Source organism: Fringilla coelebs (genome assembly GCF_963513975.1).
Source record: "Fringilla coelebs genome assembly, chromosome: 5".
Classification (NCBI taxonomy): domain Eukaryota; kingdom Metazoa; phylum Chordata; class Aves; order Passeriformes; family Fringillidae; genus Fringilla; species Fringilla coelebs.
In genome coordinates this window covers 39,300,166-39,318,412 of record NC_140033.1, presented here as the reverse complement: position 1 = coordinate 39,318,412, position 18,247 = coordinate 39,300,166, and the positions used below count along the sequence as shown (strand labels likewise).

General features: G+C 36.4%; 1 protein-coding gene across 1 annotated transcript in view; it reads right to left on the bottom strand.

The window, feature by feature from the left end:
• ACSS3 (acyl-CoA synthetase short chain family member 3) overlaps positions 1–18,247 on the bottom strand; it is a gene marked incomplete at both ends in the record, with an annotated part of 64,815 nt that overhangs the window by 918 nt on the left and 45,650 nt on the right. Inside the window, 4 exons of the mRNA XM_084205938.1 lie at positions 4,155–4,277; positions 5,325–5,406; positions 14,992–15,055; positions 17,800–17,895. Coding sequence (XP_084062064.1) covers positions 4,155–4,277; positions 5,325–5,406; positions 14,992–15,055; positions 17,800–17,895 — 365 coding nt within the window. The remainder of the gene's footprint in view (positions 1–4,154; positions 4,278–5,324; positions 5,407–14,991; positions 15,056–17,799; positions 17,896–18,247) is intronic.

The following is an 18,247-nucleotide window of genomic DNA, read 5'->3' as shown; positions in this document are numbered from 1 at the left end:
AAAACTTTAACAGCACAAAACAGAAATACTGAACAAACCACAGGTCATTTCCTTACAGCTTTGTGAGAGTATCACGTCTTTGGTTTTGTTAGTGAGATCTCTGCTGGAACAAATAACATTTGTCTAACATTATGAGTAACATGGAACTTAAATGCAGGGAGTGAGGACCAAAATCACAGAAGCACTCCTACTACTACACACTTATAAAGTCTATTGGTTCATTTCCTCTGACGTTTTTTTTTCATTCTTTGTTGCTGTAAAAGCATAGTTTCAACCAAGGCCAAATACATGCCTAGCCTTAGCTTGCAGTCAGCCCAGCTCAGCTCACCCTCTTGAAATCACTAGGTCTCAGCTTCCTGAGACAAAAAAGGAAATTAAACCAGAGCTTCCTTCCTACTACATGTTTACACAACATCACATTGATAAAATATAGCAAAGTCTTTTTTAGGTTAAAAAATGTAAGCTTCCAATTAGCCAGCTGAGGTACTCACTTCCAGGAAAACAGCCACCAAGATATCTCAGTATACACCAAGATGTATGCCACCAAATCTGGGACAAAGCTGGCCTTAAGATGCCAGCAGTTGTGAATCCTCTTCCAAAGCAACTGGCTCTTTTTAATTTACCCCCTCACCTTGGGGCATTTTGCTGTCAACAGTGCTTTCAGCATTTCCCACCACAAGGAGGACCTAACGTGACTCTACACAGAAGCCACATAATGTGATTGTGCTTGTTAATTTATCTGTGCATACGAGGACTATGTACTTGCTAATAACTGAACTTCACATACTGTGTTGCCAAAATCAAAGGTTTTAGGAATAAAGACACTTTTTGGTTGTTTTTATTAAGTAGGAATACCACATTTGCATTGGCTACTCATACAATGGTGTGAGAATGTGAACGACAGGAAAAGTACAGAGAAGACAGGAAGAAAAAACCTGAAAGAATGGAAAGCTGAAACACTATTGCTCCAATTTAAAAAGGGAGGTTCTTGTATGATCTGTTTATCATACAAGATAAAACTGATGGGGAAAGGAACAATTCAAAGTGTCTATGATAACCCATCCTCAAAACAGATTCCACCATCCTTAGGCTTTACAGTCAAAACAGGAAGGAGAAACTGACTCCAGGTGTCATGGTCAGTACAGCACACACCAAGTAGTTTTTAGCAAAATAAATCCACTCAATGTGTTCCTAGCACACTTTGTCAGAAGCTATACTCATTTCACAAACTATGATCCTAGACATGTCCCATGCCAGAAAAAAGGCAAATGGAAGACACTGACCTGACAGTAGATGCACGGTCTATCGAAGTACAGAAGCATGACCATTTATGCACAGCTTTTGAAACTGGATTTTTTTTCACAGGAATTAGATAATATGAGCACAAACTAAATACAGAAGAGTGCACTGGGCTTATACCAGAATTAGAAGAGCAGAAGAGCCTACTTCAAAAAGCTGAATATACACAATGCATTTGAATTCAGGTGCAGCTTACTTTGTCCAAGAGTCATTGAATCCACACTGACAAATCATATGGGGATTAATCTTATGCAAGTCCAAATCCCTACAGGCTTTCATTGCACCACATAAATTTAATGCACTTTGGTCACTTACAGGCCAGAGCCTCAGTAATGCACTCCATTTCCTGCTATAAATATCCATTTTTTCCTGCTCTAACTTCTTGACCATGGCCACAGAAACTTGATAGGCATATATAACCAAAAAAACCCAAAAAAACAAAAACAGAAAAGACAATGAATTATGGAAAAGTACACTATTAAGTCTACAACTGCAGTAAATCAATAAATACTGGTTTCCACAGGAACATGGAAAAAAGATCTACAGTAAACTGGCATTACCATCAAAATCATAATTACCTACCAGGCATCAACTAAGGTGAAGACTTAAATGTTGCCAGATTTTTTGTTGTACCTTGCTTTTCTCTTTCTAGTCTGTCACTTATTTTTAAGTCTTAAGGTTAGCTGGAATAGTGTAGCTATTGTAGTATTTTTCTTCAGGCTATCCAAAGATCTATCAACAATACCTTTGACTTTTCAAATGCTAACTTCAAATTACTGAAATCAGTAATTAACAAATATCAATTTTAAAAGTATCAAACCTCATGAAACAACTGAAAAGAAGAACAGAAATGGCACTAGATATTTAAAAATTGTTTAAAAGTAATAAAAAACTTCAGGAAGTGAAATGGTTTACCTAGTATGATGGATGACAAATGCAGACAGAAACATCATGATCAGGAGAAACGGTTTTTTCTCATTATAGGGAAAGGGATATTTCTCATTATAAATTCCTCTGTTCTCAAGTCTACTGTCTCAGACAAGATTTGATTAAGCTTTTTTTTTTTTTTTTCAGGAAGGGGCAAGAAGGGACACCACAGATTTCCAGACCAAAGAAGAGGGGTGGATCAACATGCAAGATGAGGTTCCCATAATGGCCACCATTCACTAATTGGCCAGGTAAACTGTAATATCTACTGCATTGCAGTAAGCATGGAGCTCCAACAGTACTAACAGACACATCAGACAAAGGAAAAAATTGTGTGGAACATAACAGAGCTAAAACACTTAGTCAAAGAACTAAGGAAAAAGTAGTTAAACTTGTAGTGCAGCTAAAATGCAAATGTAGATAACATACTTGCTCAACAAGTTGATTGAATCACATGGTGATTCAATGGACCTCTAATTCTGTATTTACTGATCTTACTGAGGAGAAAATTGTGGTCTTCTTAACACTTTCCCATTTAACTAGCAATTTGCTGTGCATGCATTAACATCGCTCTTGGTTTTTAGCTTTGTTCAAAAGGTGAAGAGAAAAGCTTCTAGAATGTTTCTGTCATGAAACATCATTATGTTTCTAGGGGTAAGACCTAACTAGCAGGGAGAAAAACAGAGATGCTGAGCTCAGTATGATGGATCCAAAGGTAATACAGCAGATGAGGTGATTCAATTAATCATTTGTTACAGCAGCTTCAGGCCCATGAGTAGTACAGCAGTAATTTGTGGGGTGAGATTCCTGGTGTGCTTCAGTAAGGGAACATGTAAAACTACTTCTAAGGGAAAGAGGTCTAAGCAGACTGAAAGCACCTTTTTATCTCCATAGACCTAAGTCAGGGCAGCAGCTGTTTCAGCTCCCTGGCTGACCAGTCCTTCATGGATTAATGTTTATGTGAACTTGTTCACTTCTGTGTAATTAGAATTTCTTCTACTCTAAGTTTTCTAACCCTCGAAATAAAGTAGTCACTAGATTAACAGACATGATAAACCAAAAAACAACTTGCAGATTAGTTTCTGATTCAGTGAACAGTTAAATTCAGAGTTCTTAAAAGCGTATTTTTCTCTTGTTCACGCCCCACACACCTTCTCCTGTACTCCCTGAATAAGCAATTGATATGTCATCAGGGAAATTTGTAACTAGCAATCAATCACAGCGACTCCAGAAGGGTGAGTGAACAATGATACAAAATTCAGACACTATTATGAACTTCATTATTTTCAACTTTTTTGAGTTGCATGGGTATTACATTAATGACTTTCAATTTAACAGCAGGGTTTTTTACCTAAATTTTCATTGTTCATTTAGCACTCCTCATACAATAAGAGACAAAACAGCTGTCAAAAAACTCTGAAGTCTTCCAACCAAGAAAAAGCACTGAATATTAATCTCTGAAAAAAAAAATCAGCCAACATTGATCATTGTAGTTCAGGCTAAAAAGTTTCTACTCCTAAGTAACTACAGTAGTTGCTGAAACTACCTGTCACATTGATACTACACTATCCTACTGCATTCCCAAATAAATACATTATTTGAACTAAAAGGTATGCTTCCCACACTACCACACTGCTCCTTAACTCCACCTTCAAATACCAAATTATGCCTGCTTTACCAATCCCATGGTACAAACTGCTCATTATTGACTAAATTTGTTATTTTTCTGGAAATCATCTTAATAGGAAGAACCCGAAACAGGAAGTATTTTGGTTAAAAGTACCAATGGAAATGCAAGAAAACAAGTAGAAAACAAATGAGAGATCTTTCTGTGTGAGATTTTGAGATGTGATGAAATGTGGGATTTTTAGTTTCAGCTTGCTTCATTCATCTTTCACTCTTCTATTTTGCTGTCAGGCAATGCTCACCTCTTCAATGGCACCTGCAGAAATTCTGTGTCCGGCAACATTGATCACATCATCGGCTCGAGACAGGACATACAGATAGCCATCTTCATCCATATAACCAGCATCCATGGTATCATAATACCCCTAAATACAACACAATAAAAATAAATTCTGAAAGAGTACTAGGAATATTCATTAATTTACCAGGAAACAGAAAAAAAAATAGACCTGTTTCACATTATACATTCTTTTGGTCTTTGAAAGGTTTAATTCCATAATATTTGTCATCATTTCTATATCTTATTATCCTGTGCAGCTCCCTTTAGAGAAAGGTTTTGTTGTCTCTATTAACACAGAACAGAAAAAAAATAGATAAACCCTGACTTTTTCCCAACTCTGATTACTTTGATCCCTGAAAGCTTGGAGAAGGATGTTGCCTGGATCTACACAAGGAAAATAGAATTACTGCAATTTAATGGGTTGGACTCAATGATCTTTAAGGTCTCTTCCAATCTAGTCATTCCATAAATTCTGTGAGTAGTGACAGTTATCAAATTCCTCCTAAAGATACTCCTCTTTGCTGCATCCAAACATACACTGTCATTGTGATGCAATTGCACACAAAAAATAATTTGTGTGACCAATTCACTCATTTACTTTCATTGAGCCAAATCTTCCATTCTGAGCATTTGTATAGGGCCAATCTACCTATTTCTACAAGGAAAGAAGTAAGCCAGTCTTTGGGTAGTTCATCTGACAAGGAAACATAACTAATGCAGCAAAGAGCCTCCAATGTATTCAGATGTGCAGTGGACAAGTGTGCATTTTGGAGTGATATGAAGTTAGCATGGCTGCATGCCAACAGGAGGAGTGTATTTGAAGCTGTGGTAGTGTAAGGTTGCAGGTTTATATCTTAGATTAAATGACATGAAATTACTTTTTGGCTCAGAAGCTTATGGTTTACTTCTTCTGTTTCAGATCTTAAAAAAAAAAAAAAAAAGGATAACCAAGAGCTGAAATTATAGGTGAAAAAGGATTTATCTTGAAATGGTTTTAATTCTATATACATATATCAAAGACCTCCATGGAAATTGTGACAACTTATGATGAACTGTTTCCCAGGTTAAATCTATTATCATTCAGTTCTGAAGCATTACCAGAAGTTTAAAGAATTGATTTCATAATTCTTACTGGAAACTTTTGGAAATATAACTTCTGAAATGTTTCTTCATTTTCCCAAAGACCTGAGAATGCTCCTGGAGGCAAAGGCAACCTTAAATTAAAAAGAACCAAAGGAAGTAGTAAGAAAAACAGATATAACAAATACAATTAAGGCAGCTCTCCATTCATACTCTGTTTTCAGACAAATAATCATTGTCTACACAATCAGAAAACAGTTCAGCTTAATAATATGCTGTTAACCAACAAAAAAGACTATGTATTATTGTCATCAAATGTACATAGCTCTGCACAGTATCCAGACCTTACCTTTTACATAATACAAGCACCTCAGTAAAATAATATTCAGTCTAGTAAACCCTATATACTGTATTATAAATATGTTAACAGCATTTAGCTTTTAACACTTCTAGGAATTAAGTATCTGTTTGAAATTTGTGCATACACACTATGATACAGGCAACTGCTTTTTTACAGGTCTCTCAAACACACATACATACCCACCCATGCAGACACAGATGAATTATCAGACACACAGATCTTCAGTTTCTGTAGAAAGATAAAACTCAAAGGACTTCAATCACAAGAATCTGAATAAAAATGCTTTTCTGTTGAAAGTGTGCAAAATACTATTGGAAATACTGGAGAAGTTCTGTGAGAGTATATTGATACAAGTCACTAATAGAACTTTCTAAAATAATTGTACTTAAAGCTGCCAAATTCTGGATTGCTTTATTTTTTGAGTTTTGAATACATACTAAAATCCTTCTTCAGTCAATGATATGGGCATGAGAAAATATGGGACACTTCCCAAACATATCTGTCAGAAGAGAAGCTGCAGAAGCCTCAGCTAAAAAAGTGCTAGCTTCTTTCTTCAAAGCTCTGACAGGGTCAAACAGCTAAAGATTTCTTTAACTGCCTGAAAGATATACATTCAGGCATATCAGCACAAGTTTTATGAAGTTTGCCCCTAATAACAGGGAGAGAATGATCATGTTAACAAACATATTTATTTACATAAAATCATAAATGCACCATAACAGATTTTACTAGCATATACCTGCATTTCTAACTAGCAAGTATTTAGCCAGAGGTATTTTATTTTCTATCACAGTATCCATATGACACCAGAAGGCAACACCTCTAGCAGAAATAGTTCTCTGTAGCATAGCAATTCTGGTGTCATTACAGTCTATGATGGTCAGTCACAAGGACAGGTGTCACCAGCTCTGTGACATGCACATTTCTGACATTACATTTACAAAAAAAAAAAAAAATATATATACACATATGTATATGTATATATATATATATGGAGAGAGAGAAACACACTTCAAAAAAATCCTAGCTATGGTAAAACCAGCATAAACTACATTGAAAAGGTCATATCATCCAGTAATGATTCGAATGCCTGATTTTCTACAATCCTAGTTTTTTCAGCTTAATTCAGGTCAGCTAGCATAACAGAATATACTACTATAAATATTACTGCTTTTTTTCTGAGGGTTCTGGCTCAACACATGCCATACATCACATTCCTTGAAAGTACCAGTAAGGTATGGCCAGAAATGCCAAGACACTTCCCACATAGTTACTCAGGGTTCAGGAGGGCAGGTTGGCTTCTGCCCATCTGGAAGAAATTCACTGCCCTATTTTAAGCCTTTCAAGCTTAGTAAGCATCTCCGTGATATAAAAACATGACCCAGGGAGTGCTTGCCTTGGCAAAAAAGATTAGAAAAACAATATATTAAAGATTAGAAAAACAATATATTGATCCTGGTGTTTGTGTATGTATGCATTTAAAAGGGGAAAAAAAAATCTCTTGTTTAGATTCAAGAAATGCCACCAGAGAGTGGCAGTTACTATGGTTGCTACCTGGTTGCTAATAGTACAGCAATTCATAACAGCCTCAGTCATTGCAAATTTCGCACTTTAAATTTATCTGGCAGTCTAACATCTTTGTGATGGGAGAAAAGGAACAATTCATATTGATAAAGTCCCTAATTTCCCCACAGCTCTATTCAATACTTTGCAGTTAGTCACTGAAGAGAAAAAAACAGTTTTATTGCTGAAACTAGAAAAGCAATTTCTTTTCTGTCATTGTTTAAAAATCTAAACAGAGAACGGTAGAACATATCACCAGAAATAAAACCCTCACTTTCACTATTTGGTTTTCTTGTCCTTTTTTGGATTATTTTTTCAAATGGGGAGACCAGAGGTGTCTCATGTTCCAGTTTGGTGGGGTTTTTTTTGCTTGTTTGTTGGGGTTTTTTTAGGAAAATTGTATTGATAAACACATCCACAGAGCATATTTTTTGTGTGTTTGGGGAAACCAGACTGCTAAATTAGTGACTACCACAGGTATCTCTGCAGCACATATCATAACAGAATACAGACATCTGAAAATGTGCTTCCATGGCTTTCTGTGAAAGATTACTTGCAGTTAGGACCCCATTCATCCACTAAGGAAAAAGTGAATGCCCTCTTCCATGTGTCAGTCTTTCAGCACAATAATTCCAGAGCAATGAGCACAGAAAATTCTTTGATGAGAGCAGAGTTCTTGGTGTCATGACTTAGTAGAATTTCTAGGTTCTGTGCAAACTCAAATTAACAAAGGTAGAATTCAGCTTGCCAGAACATAATTATGTGCATTGAAATTTTGTCAGGACATCAGAATTAAAATGTCCAGAGCCAAATATACCTCAAAACCACTGCTGTCAGTGGGAATGCTGCCATAAATTCCAAAGGGAGCAGAACTGGATCATAATTACATGCAAGGAGCCAGAAGAGAGAAAATGAGACTGTCCAAAAATAACAGCAACCTGAAAACAGACATCTCTTGTTTTTATCAACCCCTCCATAAAAGAAGGAACATTTTGAGATGTTTGATTTGGGTCTTTTTTGCCCTAGAAAATGTAACACAAACCCACAATAACTCAGCATTTAAAAACTGTTGCATCTTTGTCTAAAAACCGAGTTGATACACAAGATCTTTTGGCGATATTTTTACTAAGAGAGATATTGACCAAAAATACCAGGAATGCATACGTAAGCATGACTGCTTTCCTTTCCCAAGGGACAGGATCACATGGGGCCAAGACAGGAGTAGGTAGGCTCCTTCATTATCATTTTCACAATATACAAAGAAGTTGCTTTGCTTGGTTTCCCCTCGGGACATATTTCCTGTATTTCTGTAGCTGTCTGTTACCAGCACTGTAACAGCAGCACAAATTATGCTATTGCATATGCAATGCTATATGCATTTACTCTAGTCAAAGAAAGATTAAAATTGTTGAATTACAAGAATACAGATGCAGGCCTATTTCTCATTTAAAGGTTGAATACATTTAAAACAACATCAGGGAAACGAGGCAAACTGTCTAAATTAATGATTTAAATCATATGGGTTCATTTAACAAAGATCCATTCTGGTTACATTTTACAAAGATAAGCAGGTAATTTCATTATAAATTGGAGAGACTAAGATGAATGAGCTTGACAGCATCACAAAAAACTCTGAAGTATTTTAACAGTAACTTTTTTCTGGTACAGAATTTTATATGACAATTATTATTTGTTTTTTTAAGCATTGCTTCACAGTTCATTTATTTTTCATACAACAGTGAAAAACAGAAAAAGAACAGTCCACCTTTAGCGCAGCCCAAGAAATCGGACTCCCACATAGCACATCCTTTCAGAATGACACTCATCAAAATGGTGTGAGAGTCCTTGTTAATGGAACCAAGCAATTATAGACAGAGAACTCAGAAAAAGAGTTCTCAAAAAGAGAATTTGCCCAGAAAAGCAGATTTCTGAAATGAAATAATAAATTATTGGAGATTCTACCTTGCTAGAATTCAGGAAAGACATTCTTTTATTTTATGGTAGGCAATGATACTCAGAGGCTATTCATTACAGCCAGTCAAAGTAAATACAAGCCACTGTTAAATGAGTTTGGGCTACTGAATGGAACAGAATAATCTCAACTGGCAACTGTAATTATTACTCAGCATTTACGTAGGGTTGTGCATAAACATCACTCTTACAAAAAATTTTGACTGCAAGTTTGAAAAGCATGTGGAAGTTTTTCAGACTCTAGGAACAACAACACAGAAAGAAGGGTGAAGAAGAGTAGAGGATCTTGAACACTCATCAGCTTGCATGAAATACTACTTTAGTTAGCTGAAAGGAGTTACAAAAGTAGTTGATCTCAGTGTGGATTGGGAAAAGAGAAAAAGCCATCAAAAACTAGTGAAAGTGCTTGGAAAAATTTCAAAGTAAGGAAAGTTCAAATGATATTTACATGCACTCAGCCAGAGATCTGCTAGAAAAACTATCTTTGGACCAATTGCTCTCACATTGGAAGACCTACTTATTGTTTTATCTGTAAAGGGAAAAGACAAAGCTGATAAACATATAGAAAGCTGTCAGAAAGATAAATCTTTTGCACAAGTATTTAAACTGACCTTCCATATAACACAGGCTGGAAGATGCCATCTACTAAATTCTGCCTCAACCCCACAACTTTTGGTTAAAATAGGTATCTAGGTTAGGCCTAAAAATATCAAAGTAAACCACCATACTCCCAAGAATTTGTTCCAATGTCTTAATATTTTCACTGCTAAAACACTGCCTTATTTGCCATCTAAATGCATCCAGCTTCAGCTTCCAATTTATTTATGGTAGATTAAACAGCCATCTCTCAGAGATTTTTTTTTCCCCCAACCTTTAAAAGGTTAGTATTTTACTGATCTTAGGTGAATTACATACCACAGATTTTCATACCACGTGGATTCTAGCACTCATGTCACTCTCATTCATATTTTCCCCAAAATGCAGTCATTTTCTCAGCAGTCTTGAAATACAGTCATAAGAACCAAGCATACTGCATCAATGGATGTACCAACATCACATCCACAGACAGTAATGCTGGCTCCTCTTCAGTTTCCCTACGGAATAAAAAGGGACCATATTACCTGCAGTTACACTAGCAGCTACCTTTCATTCAAAGATCCTGTGTACCCAGAGGCTTATCCACTATAACATAAAAAGCTCCTTTGAAAGTCACTGCTTTCTAGAGCCCTTCATCTTACAGATCTAGCAAATTTTCACTTTACCTAGCTGTATAGCCCTTGCTTACAAGAACACATTGTCATTGCCTCCTTTTCTTCTTGGGCAGTGGGAGAGCACAAAGAGAGCTGTGACTTCTCCCATGGGTGCATCCCAGTTAGAATGCCCAAATGGTGACTCATCAAGTCTTACAAGATCTTACTTCAGTTTTTTTAATGAAATACCAAGGTACAACAGTGTGCTGCAAAATATTACATCTTTTTCTTTTCCTTTTCCTTCCTTTAAGCTCTCTTGGTTAGCATTCTATTGAACAATATAACGATTACAATCCTGGCTTCAGGTTGCTGCATCCTTTCACACAAGTTTCTTTCTAACACATTGCAAGAAATATTGAATGAGTAAGCCCTTCACTGAACATTTATTTGCTCACTAAATACTATATAATTACCACAAATCAGAAAACTGTCAATGGGCTGCCTAATTTGAATAACACCTCTTCTACTAAAGGATATTCACTCTAAGGTATTTGCTTTGGAAGTACAGTCATGTTTCTCTTTGGCTAACTTATAATGTACAATCATAAAAAGCTGTGAATTTATCATTACTATTTCTTTATAAATATTGACTATTTAAATTTTTAATGAATAAATATTTTAAATGTATGTTAGTTTTTACAGTACTGTACATAAAGTTTTGCATGACTGCGCTCAATACAATGGAATGGGTCATCATTTGAAACATTCTAACTCTCTTAAAACATTTTGATTTTTCTTCCTCTTCCTTCACTAATTCCAAATCCACAAAAAAAAATTCCACAACATTAGTAGTTTACAGAGCCTCTCCCACAGCCACTTTTCTTAAATACAATTAAAGCAATGCAACTAAAGGATTTCAGAATCACTGTATGATGTAGCTACATTGTCTCACCTCCTGCTGGATATGGAAGATATTTATGTGATTCAGTGCAGTGGAGATCACTAAAGCAAACTTGTAAATACTCACCCTGCAAAACTCTATTATCATGGTACAAAATTAACTATATAAACACTAGAGGAAGTGTAACTAGGGCCTAGCAGCACTGGCAGTCACTACTCTATGGAAAGAAAAAGCACAAGGCAAATGTAGTCCTGTTGTACATGAATATTAAGAAAAATGCTAATGAGATAGTGCTGATGACTGCCTCAAAAAATAAACATAATCAGCTTGTGACATTTTCAATGTGTAAGACGAAAACTGGAATTTACATGGGATTTCTCTTTTCTAATGTTCTTTATAACAACAGACAACCTAGAAAATTCTTATGGCTAATCAAAATGACTTAGATACATACAAATATGTATATACAGGTATATACAAGTGTATTTTCAAGTGTGCATTTATTACAGGCAGGCCACAACAGTGCAAGCAGAAGTGTGTCACTAAGCCAGACTGGTCCTGCTAATGGAAACAGAAGTCACTGCTACTATCATTTTCACTTCAGAATAAATTCTCAGAATCTTTCATGTCCAAAAATTCTACCTCAGAGAAAAATACATATAAATTTAAAAACAATTCATCCAAGCCCACCCTCATAATCTGCAGTTACCTTTATTTTCCCTTTTCCTTCTATCACATTGCCTTCAATTATTTTATCCTGAAAGACTTGTTAAATATTATTGCATTTTCCAGGTAAACTGGTATGTATGAGAGTTTTTATCCAAGAATAATTTATTCAAAGGGCAGAGATTATGATTATATGGAAAAAAAACCAGAACAGATATCAGTTGGCAGAAAAGTAAAGAAAAGAACATACTTGGGGCAGCAAGTTGTAGCAATTAGATACAAGAAGGACCTTTCTAGAGTATTTGACTCCTGCAGGATGAAATTAAAATTTAAAGCTCGGCTGTAAGAATAGATATTTTAAATACTGTACTTAGGAAAACTGTAGGCCTCAAGCAGCCCCAAATAGTCTTTACCAAGAGTTAGTCTGGGATAAAAACAACCAAGAGCTGCAGTTTACCACTTCTGCACAGCTGTTGTTTTAAGTAATGCATAACCACTCTCCTCTCCAAAAAGGATATTCTACTGAAGAATATTTCTCAACTCACCTATGCTATAGGTGAGGCAAATCCCTGTGTTTTCTCATCTATTACTACTGACTGTATGACAGAATAATAGTCAGAACTATCCTACGTCCCCCATTTTCTTCCAGCTGCAAGGGGACATGCTCAGGGCTGACAAACAAACACTGCTAGCAACAAGAATCATCCCCACTAATTTAAAGGATCTATACATGTAGAAGACTGCTGAGGGGAGAAATGCCTTCTTTGAAGGAGGACTTCATGAAACCTTGCTTTAATAAAAAAATAAAATAAACTATACAATAAAAACAGGCATGATAAAATAATATTATCCCTATGGGATTACATTTTCTTGAGTGATACACTGCAAAAAAAAAAAAAAACCTCCCTCTTTTCATTAGCAATTTATTTGATTGCAGCAAAAGTCACGCTGAGCAAGATAAAACAAAACAAATGAAACAACAACAAATCAATATATTAGCACATTCGTAATCCCTTGAGAAAACATCTAAATGTAGGGAAGTCTGTCTTTCAACTTGTTTGGCAGAGTTGCTAAAGATGGAGTTCATTCCACTCCCCTTTTGATAAGGCTAAGTACCTACCCTAAGCCAACTGTGCCATTCCTGCAGGCACTGGAAAGACATGAACACATCTGGAAGGTGATTTATTCCATCCTAGTTGAATAACTGGGCATGAATAATATAATGAATAATAATAACTAATCTGAAGATCTAAGCAGCTAGCTTACAAAATACTTTTTCTCTCTCCATTGATTACAATCCTGTGCTTTATTGTGGCTTCAGGCACTACAGAGGTGAGAGCATTGAAAGACAGTTTTCCACCCTGAGCTGGGTTGCTGATCCTGCAAACCAAAGTGTACAAAAGGTTGGAGTAATTTTAAGTAGCTGTGCTAGATATGAATGTATATACTCAACAATGGAGTGAATGCACAATCTTATACATGTCTCAAGAAAACAACACCTCAATATGAGTCTGCAGATTCGGGGGAGTTAAGCCTACATGTCTGTGTCCTGCTGGCTCGGCTGAAGATGCTGAGAATGAGGCAGGGTATAGACTTCATCCTGAAAACACACATCTGCATCACACAGTACAGTAAGGTGCATGTGATACTACTTTAGTCTCCACAGGGGTCTAGTTACATAAAACCAGTCGTACAGCTGAGTAAAAAGCCTCCCCACCTCGGCAGCTCCACCTCCCACACAAGCACTGCACCAGCCCACCCACGCTGTTGGCGCTGCAGCTCCAGCGCCTGCAGCTCCTGTCTCTCACCCCCAGCTCCTGTGCCTCAGCCAACTGCAACCCTCAGCTCACTGCACTAACAACTCAACAAAATTGGTACATCTGTCCCAATGCTTCAGCTTTTGACAGATTTTCAGTTCACTGAAGATTAATACTGATCTTTGCATTTCCTTTCATTTGTCTAAGCAAGCAGCGAGGACTCTGAGCTACCACAACTCTCCAAAAATCTACCACAAAAGAAATGGATGAATACATTTCCTTTGGGACTTGTATTATCTCACAGTTAGAAAGTGTTCAGAGCTGAAGTTATTTTCTGTGACTGAAAAAAGAGGTGGGTACAGATATCAGATTCATCACAAAGCAGGTGTCCCTCTCTGAGGAAAAAAAACTGTTTGAGGAAAATGCCTGAAAGCCTGAAAATGCCTGAAAGCCTGTAAAACATCCAGAACACAGAGCTGGCATGGGCTGTAAAGAGCACTAGCCCATAGAATGCTACGAGAGTAAAGAAAGGTCCAGGCAATAGTGAGAAGGCAGCAGGCAAGATAAATGTAACTGATGTTCACAGGGTGATCTAAACAGAGGCCTTTTTATCTAAGGAAATGTACACCTTAGAAAGGTGCTCTTTAAAAAATAATATTAAGAGTTTATGGAACTCATCTGTCAGGAGTCTGGTAAATGGTACTAAAAATCACCTACATGATGCACAGCAGGGTTTTTTGATTTTTTTTTCCAGGAGTCCTTTCTTGCATGTATTTTTTCCAAGCACTGGTCCAAATGAACACTCTTTCATGCAAAGCACACACAGGAACATCTTGGCTTTTTTTTTAACAGAGAACAGAAAATACATGTTCCCCCTCTAAGAAGGTGCATCAGTTGGGATTAGGAGATCATGAAAGAAGAGGCAGCATCACACCTGTAAGATGAAGCCTTTCAAGCTGTACTATTTCACTAACTGGAAAGATAAAACAGTGAAGGGAATGATTCAGTATCTTGCTCATACATTAAAAGAGGAAGGCTTCATTTTGTGCCAACTCTCTGATAATTAAGAAAATGGTAAACTTTGCTGTAATCTAAGAAAAACTCATTCATTCACACAACTTTGTCTGCAATTTTTCAACATTAATGAACATAAAACATTCAGGGAGTTTGGTATCAGTATCAGAGACAGACAGACATGCTTTTCCATCCTCATTACTTCAATTATTCTTATTTTTATAAAAACTTTAGTCAAAAGGCAATCAACCCATGTAGGAAATTTCTTTGAACTGTATGATATTTATTTTTCTTACTTTACCACAATATTTCCCAAAGTCTTTGCCTTCACTGGTTTCTTATTTTCATCCAGAATCATGACTGTAAAAAAATAATATAGGAAGGAAACTCAAGTTTAGTAGTGTATTTTTAGGTAAATGTCTTTCTTTATGGATATCAACTTATGTCACATTTCAGAATGGCAATGCAACAAGCAACAAAAGGAACTAAGTAATTTGGGAGTGCCAATCTGGATAATCTCATGACTTTATTAACATTCAGCCTTAAGTACAAAAAGTCTTAAATAATACTTGTGCCTTGGAAGCAGAAACAGCACAAAGTCCCAAAAGGGAAAAACACAACTAAAAAGTAAAAGAAGCTTTCATACTGGAAAATCTAAACTTCACCACAGCAAAGAACCATTAAGATACATGACAAATATAAATTTAAACTATGTGGGTGACATGAGCAAGAAATAACAACCAAGATGACTGAAGTCGAACCCAATTCACATGAGAAATACTATTAGCAGTAAATAAGTATAATAAGTATATCTGGTTTTCAAAGGCTCTCAGGAGTCTCAGAAAAATGCCCTTCAGCTACATTGTAGTCTAGCATAAAGAGATCAAGTAACTCTTGAAGTACCCAAAGCTGCACAGCAGGGTAATGCTCAAAGAACAGGAAAATCCAGACTTCCCAAATGAAGCCTTTTCCCTGGATGGCAGGGGTCCACACCTTCAGTGAAAGCATCACATCCTGATACTGAGATTTCTGAGGAAATCATCTGAAATAGCCTCTTTTGTGCAGTTATCTGGGAAATGAAGCTGCTACAACCGTCCATTCCATCTCAAGGTGTGGGCATAAGAAAGGAATGACAGATACCACCTTGGCCTATGATAATGAAATTACAAAAAGTGAAGCAACTAAACCATAGAAAAACAGGGAGGGAAGACTCTGACAGACTGGGCTGATAAGAATTATATGCTTTTTGAAGCCTGCCCAAGAAATGAAAGCAATGCTCGGCTTTATCTAAAGCTCTACAAATAATCTTGCATTCTGGATTACAAAGTTCCAAGGGAAATGGGGAAAAGTGGATGACAGACTTCTGACTAAAACTCTGCTAAAACCTATATGAGTAATATCATATCCTATCTCTGCAAAGAGCACCAACATCTGTAATTTATTCCTTCTGGCTGAAGCTACTCCTTCAAAGATGAGGGTAATTTTAAAGTGACTGAAGAGCCTGCTGGAAGCAATGCCTCCGCACACAGACACAAGCAAGTACACAAGGCCAGTTTTACACAGACCCCCTTGTGCAGCTGTCAGTGTTTTCTCTCCTATTTTTACAATACTAACTAAAATCTAATCAGTTTACTGTAACTGTTTAATCAAGGTACCGATCCCAGTATTTAAGTCTCCTTGCAAGCTGCGTATTTCAATGTAGAACAATTTCGGGAAGTGAGATACTATGCTGCTCACACCTGAATTACTGAAGAACTGACTTGTTTCTTCAAAATGGGGGACCTGCTTCAGTCTGAAAATGCACTGTAATTACCTGCAAAGGTTCAAGCAGATCAAGGGAAAAGCACAGTATAATGTCTGATTAAAGGAAACATAAATTAATATTTCATCTTGACTCACTTTTAAATGCAATTTGTGCCACTACACTTTGATATCATAACTTTTATTCCCTTTGTCCCTAAAAATCAGCAAGTTTCTTTTTAGCAATATGTAATAGGAAAGAATTTTTATATGTTCAAAAAAAAAAGTACATCTTGCAACTTCTTTTATATTGCAGCATGTCTTTACCAGCCATTTACAGATGCATGTGTAAACTAAAACTACAGTATCTTCTAACTGGCATAAAGATCTCCTCTAAAAAGTACAGTAACAGCAGGAAAACAACACCAAAGAGAAGTGGACGACTGCAAAACAGCAGCCAAAATAAGGTAATTTTAAAAAAAATCACTAGTTTGTGAATAGCTGCATTACAGGACATATTTGGTCAAAGACTGAAAGAAGTAAAATTATTCCATAAATCTTTAGTAAATTTCAGTGCTCATTTTTGTTTCCTTTATACGGTATGTTAAAGACATTTCCATCATTCTCTTTGAAGAAAATCTTTATTTAGACTAGTCTCAGTGTTCCAAAATATTAATCAGAAATTTTTATCTTTTTGTTTCTCATATTTCTTCTTAGTCCTGACTATCGTCTGATAACATGTGTGATGCAATCACATTCTTTCACCCTTTCCTACTTGTTAGAACTCTGAAGAAACTTCATGGCCTTGTTTTTAAGCTACTGCTCACATTCATGCCATAACCGTAAGTGCCAAAACCAAGAGCTGCTAAAAATATTTGAGTTTTTTAAATGCTCACCACCACTTACATGTATTAAAAGAAAATAACAGCTTAGATCTTTCTGACCAATGATGTGAGAACTTTTTCTGAACACCACTTGAACTTTAATGTAATTATTTTTCAGATTTCAAGTAACTCTTTAAAATTGTGTTAAAATCAGGGTTGCCAGGTATTAAAATACTTCTGCATTCTTCTGCTTCTTCTCTCAAGCTGTATAAAAGTGCAGAAGTACATGCAGAAGTATAGATGAGCAATGTGTCAAAGTATGTATTAGCCTTTTCATATAATAAAGGCAGAAGTAGTTGATCAATTTTCTTGAAGATGACTGAATTTTTTATTCACAATTGCATTCTATAACACACAAGAAAGCTGAGAGGAAAATATCTTATTAGACTGTAATTTTCTTTTACTACAAGATATGACAATTAAGGAGCACTTCCTCAGGAATATAAGCAATATCCTTTCCTAGTACCATTTTCAGCTCACCATTATATCCTGGCACTGGTTTTCCTGCCTGTCCAGGTGGAGGTGTTGTAGAGTTCCCCAAACCAATGCAGGAAGCCGTAATTGCAGAACCAGATTCTATTAAGAGAACAAACATACCGTCAGTTAAGGCTGGTTTTAGTTCCATTCAGTATTTACTAGTTCTAAGTTTTTTGACGCTCGGCACATCAAAATTTTTAAAAAAAATTCCTAGACAGAAAATGGAAGATTTAGAATTCACAGAATCATAGAATATGCTGAGTTGAAACAGACTCCCAGACATCACTGAAGTTCAACTCCTTGTCCTGCACAGGACACCTCCAGGAATCACACCACGTTCCTGAGAGTACTGTCCAAACACTTCTTGAACTCTGTCATGCTTGGTGCTGTGACCACTGCCCTGGGGAGCCTGTTCCAGTGCCCAACCACCCTCTGTGTGAAGAGTCTTTTC